This window comes from Triticum aestivum, chromosome 1B (genome assembly GCF_018294505.1).
Source record: "Triticum aestivum cultivar Chinese Spring chromosome 1B, IWGSC CS RefSeq v2.1, whole genome shotgun sequence".
Taxonomy (NCBI): Eukaryota; Viridiplantae; Streptophyta; class Magnoliopsida; order Poales; family Poaceae; genus Triticum; species Triticum aestivum.
In genome coordinates, this window is record NC_057795.1 from 665,657,230 (window position 1) to 665,664,863 (window position 7,634).

The 7,634-nt window shown below is 46.2% G+C and overlaps 1 protein-coding gene across 1 annotated transcript; it reads right to left on the bottom strand.

Moving 5' to 3' along the window:
• Nucleotides 1-1,040: 1,040 nt before the first annotated feature.
• On the bottom strand, nt 1,041-3,733 carry LOC123081986 (F-box/FBD/LRR-repeat protein At3g26920-like). The gene is made up of 4 exons (XM_044504460.1): nt 3,721-3,733; nt 1,911-2,764; nt 1,690-1,824; nt 1,041-1,562 (listed from the first exon to the last, which is right to left on the bottom strand). Exons 1-4 carry the CDS (start codon nt 3,731-3,733, stop codon nt 1,203-1,205), a joined length of 1,362 nt encoding a protein of 453 aa, XP_044360395.1. The 3' UTR covers nt 1,041-1,202.
• Nucleotides 3,734-7,634: the final 3,901 nt, after the last annotated feature.

The following is a 7,634-nucleotide window of genomic DNA, read 5'->3' on the forward strand; positions in this document are numbered from 1 at the left end:
AGGCCCTGCTCTGCTTATTGCATAAAGCCAGCCTGACGGGCTTGAGCTTACAAACTACTACTGGTATATATATTCTGCCTGCTAAGTTGGCTTGTAATCTCGACTAAATTTAGGGTGGGATGCTCTGTTCTCTAGAAGATGGCATCAAGTCATAAAGAAGATGTCATCACAACAGAATTTTGTGGAACTCCACCCAGCGTATGTACTGTAACTGGTAGCCGCCATGCATGCAAATGAGACGCATAAGCTTCTAATTTCTGAATCTACTGGGTACATGGCTCTTGGCACGTGGAAGGACTCAGCCATCAGGTGGAAGGAGGTTTGCATTCAGGCGCACAACTACATATCATTGCATCACTAAGCAGGGACTGAACATGCTATATAGTTCATCACCAAAATGTATTTGAATGGAATGCTGACTAGTTTCAGATTTAATTTCTTTCATATGAGAACTATAATGTTGATGCATCCATGTACTGTAACAATTATCATCAAAACTCACTAACCAATTGCTCCATGGTATCAAATCAAACCATGTACAAAAATCAAGTATAATTCCTTTTCCATTTTGAGGTTTGTGTCAGAATGAGGTCAGGAAACCATTAAAAACAGAGGTGAAAAGTACATGGTCTAATACTCCCTAATTTTACACAGAATAAAATCACCATTCAAACTTTACTATCTTTTCTTTGCAGACAAACAATACGTAACTATAAATGCAAGTTCAAATGTGTGAAAGAAATGAATCTTATAAAACGAACATAGATCCCTGGATAAACAGCAGAAACAAGGTTTCAATTTGAAATAGTGACCTTAATGACTTGCTCACAAAGTTGAATGACTTCCATGCAAAGAAATAAAACACAGATGTTTTTTATCAAGTGCTGCATACGCAGATATATTAGCTGCAGCCTGCAGTTCTACCAACTTACATATAACACAAAATAGGACAGAAACAACAAGTACCAACTAAACATAACACATACGTTCTTGAACATTTGAAAGTTTGGATTTGAACCTTGGCCTTAGGGACCGCCTCCTGAACCCTGGTTTGCTTCAAAAGTGGGTGACATAAGCATTCCATTGCTGAATGAAGCAAATCATTTTGCGGCTTGAGAGAACATTACTACATTAGACAGACAAAACAAGGGCAGCCGGTGACACATATCCGGAAAGACTACCTAGAACATGTGTGGCTAGCGTCAATGGGGCCCATCAAAAGGATCAGCCATTGAAAATTCATGGGTATGCCTGTGGTGTTTGAATTTCCCTTCTGCATCCTTCTTCAGTTCAATGTTTGCATCTCGAGAAGCTCTATTCTCCACTTGCAGCTGTCCATGTTGATAGCGCATCCATTCGTCGTTGCATTGGTTGAGGACTCCGATTTCCATTTCCTCTAGCACTTTCGCATTCAAAATAAAGAACTTGGCAAAATCAATTACTGGCCTCTTGTTACCATCATAGTTCTTCAGCACCACCTTTTTTAAATTGAGTTCAAGGCATTCAATTGGATCAAGTGGATCATACTCCCGCACATTATTATCATCGTTCCTTGGATGCGACTGCGGATAGAAAAATGAAACCCCAATATAAAGGCAGTTGCTAACAAATTAGGAATAAAATACTAGTTCACTAGAACATAAGTCTGACGTAGTGCTAAGTCCAACAGTAGATATGAATACTACTCACAAAGATATACAGCTTCTGCAAGCAAGGGAAGCACTTGAGGAAGCTAACAACCGAATCCAAATTAGGACCAACAGAGTCCAGAACCAAAATCTTCATCGTGTGCATTTTGGTTGTCAAGCTGACAGCAACCATTTTCTGGAGAGAATGACACCAAGGTGTGATATGAGAATAATATACCTGCATACAGGAATTGTGAATGGATGATTGGGCTTGCAGCTAACCTGAAAAACCGTGGTTCCAATGTGGAGAGTGGATATGCCTTCAGATAACGAACCAAGTATCTCCAGTTTAGGTGCCCGGATTACTCGGATGGTCACCGGACCACGGTCTTGATGAAGTGTTATTACTAGCCTCTCAAGGGAAGGGGCATCCTCAATGACCAGCTCCGGTGAAGTGACGTCACTTTCCCAGCCGATGCAGGTGCAGCTGATGCTCCTGAGAGTCGGCGAGATGATGCAAAGACGATCAAAACTAATGGCGTCCAACGAGACGCTTTGCAGAAAGTGGCTGTTGGATATCATGCTCTGCAGATAGTCCTCCGAGATGCCGACATCGCAGAGAAAGAGCTGCTTCAGGTGCGGAAAACTCGGTGGCACGCCATCGTGGTGGAGTAATCCGCAGCGGGTGAGGCTGAGCATACGGAGCGTGGGCGCGAAGAGGATCAGCGCGTCCCACGGCAACCACGGCCGGAAGTAACGCCATTCCGAGTCCGACACCGTCGATAGCGAGATGTTGACCTCGAGGTCCTGGAGGCCTACGAGGCTCCCGGAGCAAATCCAGTAGTCCAGGGGGGCGAGGTCGGGAGGAGCGTCGAGCCAGAGTCGACGGGCCGGGCCCGGGTGATCGGAGAGGATCTTGGAGACCGGGAGGCTGCGGCCGAGGTCAACCTCGAGGTTGAGCGGCGCATTGGATGAGAGCCAGAGGGGACGCCAGCGGTGGGAGAGGACTTGCGTGCGCGCTCCGTCCTTGGTGGGGAGGAGGGAGACGACGGTGCCGAGCACCTCGTCGGGAGGCGGCTGATGAGGTCTAGGTCGTCGAGGCTTCCCTGTCCTTGGTGGTCTAGGCGGCTGATGAGCTGATGAGGTCTAAGAGAACTGGGATGCAGCCCAACCCAAGCCCAGACAGCTCGTCCATTGTAAAAGAGAACGGGTTGTGCGAACTGGGATGGAATATTACACACGAATTGCTTTTTTTTTCACGGGGCAACCCCTTTTCCATTAATTTCTCAACGGAAATATATTGTATACCGCTGTCCTGGGTCGGCCGAGCCTTTGGCCGGTCGAGCGGTGTGCGTCGATCAAAACATATCATATGTCTTGAGACGAACTACACATCGCCACTTTTCTCATGGGCCTGCAAACCGCTCTTCTTTCTGCCTTATCTTCTCCTGCAAGTCGTTCTCATGCACGCGCTTTCTCTACGTCCACAGTTTTGCCCCAGCTATCCCCTCCTCTTCCCTGTCTCTCTCTCTCTCTCTCTCTCTCGCCGTCCTCTCCTCCTACGCTCGTCCAACCATCCTACAATGTTGGAGTGCCACGAAGGCATGGTGGAGATGTGGTTAGGGGGTGGGACTCCAACATTGCAGGATGGTTGGAGGAGCGCTCGCGGCGAAGCGGACAACGTGCGCAACGATGAGACAGTGGCGAGTGGAGGAAGAAGGATGGGGTGGAAGGGGTCGCGTTGTCTAACGGTCAAATGCGTACCAATCGGACGGTGGGTGGTTGGCCAGCGTAAATTTTCCGCCGGCCGGCCGACGCCTAGTACTCGTCTTTTGAATATTACACACGAATCACTATGGATGGGGAAACAAAGTGGTGGCAAGTATTCAAATTCAAAAGTCTCATACAGAAACATACTCAAATTAAGTGTGTTGTACTCAACAATGACCCTGAGCCACTACCGCACCACCATCCTCATTCTATCACACCACATCTAAACGAGCCGGCCGCAACAACGAAATGATAGGAACAACCTTGTCCGATCCAGCATCAATTCATAATGGGAGAGCACTGGAACCTTGTCCGCAACAACCTTGGATTGCCATGGGAGAGCACTGGAACATGCCAGATGTGGACAACGTCTCCAATACCAAACCCGACCGGCTGCTCCAGCTGCTGCAGAACTGCACGAAGGACGAGTACCTCCCTATGCTTATGATGATGTGTCGGTCTTTGCATGTAAGAAACGAGATCACTCACCACAATCCAGCGTCAAGCACAGAATATTCCTGTCGGTTCCTGACAAGCTACATCGAGTCGCCGATGGCATATGACAGCACCTGGAAGCCGATCCTGCCAAGGGCAAATCAGTTATCTCTCATGATCATATGCTCCGCGGGAAGAAGCCGAAGGATCTTCCACTCACCTATACAAGATCGCCGGAGCGCTGGACGAAACTGCCGCCGGGGTGGAACAAATTAGATGTTGATGGATCGTATGTCGAGGCTAAGAGACTGAATAGCATAAAACTAGCACTTTTCATGCTAGGGTTTCAAAAAACCACCACTTTTTTTTGTGACTGATACCTACCACTTTTCTCGTCGACTGTCTCAAAAAAACCCAAATGGCCAGTTGCTAGCGTTTTAAACCGTTTTCTGACGGTCCGGGCCCGCCTGTCAGGCCACGTCAGCGCCGCGCGTGACGGCGAGGCCGTTAACGGCCGTTATTCGGACCGACTGGTGCGCTCGGACCGCACCAGCTCGTTCGGTCCCTTTCTCTCTCTGTCGACAGCAGCTCTCTCTCGCTCCTCCTTTCCCCCGTGATGTCTGTCTCTCTCTCTCCCAACGATGGCGGCGGCGAAGAAGAAGGACGACGGCGAGCCTTTGGGCCTTGGGGCGTCAGCCGGCGGCGAGGGCGGTGCTCACTCCGAGGTCAACAAGTGGCTAGGCAACGCAAGTTTCCCGACCCAGCGCTCGCCTAGGGCACCGAAGCAGGAGGTCCAGATCTCGCCGGCGTTCCGCGCGGCCAGGGTAGTGGCCAAATGCATCCACGCGGATCCAGAAGGCGGGCAATAGTGGGCCTCCTCACTTGGTGGCGTGGAGTAAGTTATGATGTGTTTTAGTTATCTTTCTTAGTATATTTTATGAACTAGGGTTACGATTTGTTTCTTAGATTGTTGATGAATTAGTTTCTTTGGTATATTATTATGTATACATTGTAAGCAATATATGAATTAGGGTTTAGGTTTGGATGATATGCTGTGTAATTGAAACTGTTGCATACTTTTGAACTTCAAAGTCTGAAGAAATCTGAATCTGTTCTTTCTTTTTTTGCATAGTTTGGATGATGAAGTATGAGAATTGAGGCTGCATTTTCAGGGTAGAGATAACATGGAAAGGAAGTTTTCCTTATCAAAAATGAATTACCTGTTATTGTTAGCACTGATTGAACTTGAGGGCTATGGGTTGGATGCCTATCTTTCATATGTTAAGGATGAGGGTAAGGGGCTGGAGGGGATTGAGGTTTTGGACAGTGATGAGAAGGTGGAGGAGATGATAGATTTGTTTGTTGAGAAGAAGGTATTGAACATAACAGTGAGAGAGGCTAGTGACCCAAATCCAGCTGATGCAAACATGGACCACATCTTGCTTGAAGAGCAGATTCCAATGAGTCAAGTTGGTGATCCCATTGTTTATAGTGTTTCCCAAGAAGGTGTCCTTTTCCATGTCTCAAATTCTTCACGACCTCCAGTTGTGCCTGTTCAAGCATATCTTAACACACAGCAGAGCTGTAATTTCAACAAGGGAAAAGACGCAGTGGAAATTGAAAATATTGAAGCAGAAGATGAAGATGAAGATGAGTTGGACAAATCCTCAGCAGATTTTGAGTTTTTCAGGGGTGATTACAGAGGAAAAAAATTTCATACAAGTCTTGGGCTAGGGGAGAAGATGAAGGTGGTGAAGGAACAAGTCGGCACTACAGGGAAGAGGAAGAGATGGCTGAGCATTATTTTGGGGCTGCTTCTGAACCCTCAGAGTTTTGGCAGGAGCAAAATGGTTCTGAAGAAGATGATGAAGAAGGAGCTACAGATCATGTGAAAAGTGTGGCACAGGAATTGATACCTATGAGGAAACAAGGCCCAACAAGTAGATCACACAGTTAGCCAGATCACATAAAGTTTGAAGATTTTGTGCCAGAAGCTGATGAGTACTGCTTTCCAGGTGATGAAGGCATTTCTGATGAAGAAGATGATGCACCTAGGTTGCCTTGTGGCAGGAAGAGAAAATTGAAGAAGAAGAAGGAGAGAGTATGGTATGATGCCTCTAGACCTGATGCACATGAACAGTTTAGGATTCATTTGTGCTTTCTGAATTTGGTAGAGTTCAGAGAAGCATTGAGAAACTACCATGTTAGGACACTGAGGAACTTTGACTACCATAGGAATGATCCAAGTAGGATCATAGCCTGGTGCTCAGATAGAAAGCATGGTTGCGACTTTTATATTACTGCTTCTAAGATTTCCCATGAGTCAACCTTTAGCATCAAGAAGATGAATCTTGATCACACCTGTGGAGCAAGTGGAGAGAACACAAAGGTTACCATGAAGTGGGTTGCAAAGGCTGTTGAGGATACTGTAAGATCCAATCCTGGTGTAGGTGTTGATACTATGCTGAGTTATACACAAAATAAGTTTGGAGTACATGTTCCAAAAAGCTTGGCCTACAGGGCAAGGAGGAAAGCAGTTGATGTTGTGCAAGGGGATCACAAGACACAATACTACAGGTTAAGAGACTATCTGCAGTGTGTTTTGGACACAAATCCTGGTAGTAGGTTTGTTGTGACAACAAAGGAATTTGAACTCAACCCAGCACCTACCCCAAGGTTTCATTACATGTTTTACTGTCTTTTTGCTTTCAAGGAGGTGTTCCTAAATGGTTGCAGGCCTTTCATAGGTAAATATAGTCTGTATAGTGCTTAAATAGGGATTGCATAATAGTTGATGCTTACTAATGGCTTAAAATGCAGGTCTTGATGGATGCTTCATCAAACTAAGCACTGGGCATCAAATCCTGGCGGCAACAGGGAGGGATGGCAACAACAACATCTTGCCTATTGCATTTGGTGTTGTAGATAGTTGGACTTGGTTTCTTACACAGTTAAGTACAGTAATTGGTAGTGGCAACAAGTTTGGGCCCTACACAATTATGTCAGACAGGCAAAAGGTACAACTACTCCTTGCACTATGTAATGCTTTTTCTTGCACTGTGTAATGCTTTTCCAGAGTTTGTGTGATGCTTTTCCTTGCACTATGTAATGCTTTCTCTAATTACTTCACTAGTTATTAATAGAAAATCAATGGACAGGGTCTGCTCAATGCAATAGAGGATGTATTTTCTGATTCCCCTCAAAGATTTTATTTAAGACACATATATGCCAACTTCCAATCAGCTGGGTTTAGAGGGGATGAATTGAAAAAACATCTAGATCAGGCTGCTTATTCTTTCACTAAGCATGGGCATGATCTGGGCATGGAAGCATTGAATAAAGAGAGTGAGGAGGCATGGAAGTGGTTGTCCAACATACCAGTCCATACTTGGGCCAGGCATAGGATGGATACTATATGCAAGACAGACTGTCGGTGTCAAAACCGGCGGATCTCGGGTAGGGGGTCCCGAATTGTGCGTCTAGGCGGATGGTAACAGGAGACAAGGGACACGATGTTTTTACCCAGGTTCGGGCCCTCTCGGTGGAGGTAAAACCCTACTCCTGCTTGGTTAATATTGATGATATGGGTAGTACAAGAGTAGATCTATCACGAGATCAAAGAGGCTAAACCCTAGAAGCTAGCCTATGGTATGATTGTTGTTCGTCCTACGGACTAAAACCCTCCGGTTTATATAGACACCGAAGAGGGTTAGGGTTACACAGAGTCGGTTACAATGGTAGGAGATCTACATATCCATATCGCCAAGCTTGCCTTCCACGCCAAGGAAAGTCCCATCCGGA

What these genes read in the sequence shown, in the direction of transcription:
- LOC123081986 (XM_044504460.1), bottom strand. An exon ending in TTGGAACCACGGTTTTTCAG is followed by an intron (nt 1,825 to 1,910) that starts GTTAGCTGCAAG and finishes CATTCTCTCCAG; the next exon opens with AAAATGGTTGCTGTCAGCTT. An exon ending in TGCAGAAGCTGTATATCTTT is followed by an intron (nt 1,563 to 1,689) that starts GTGAGTAGTATT and finishes TTCTATCCGCAG; the next exon opens with TCGCATCCAAGGAACGATGA.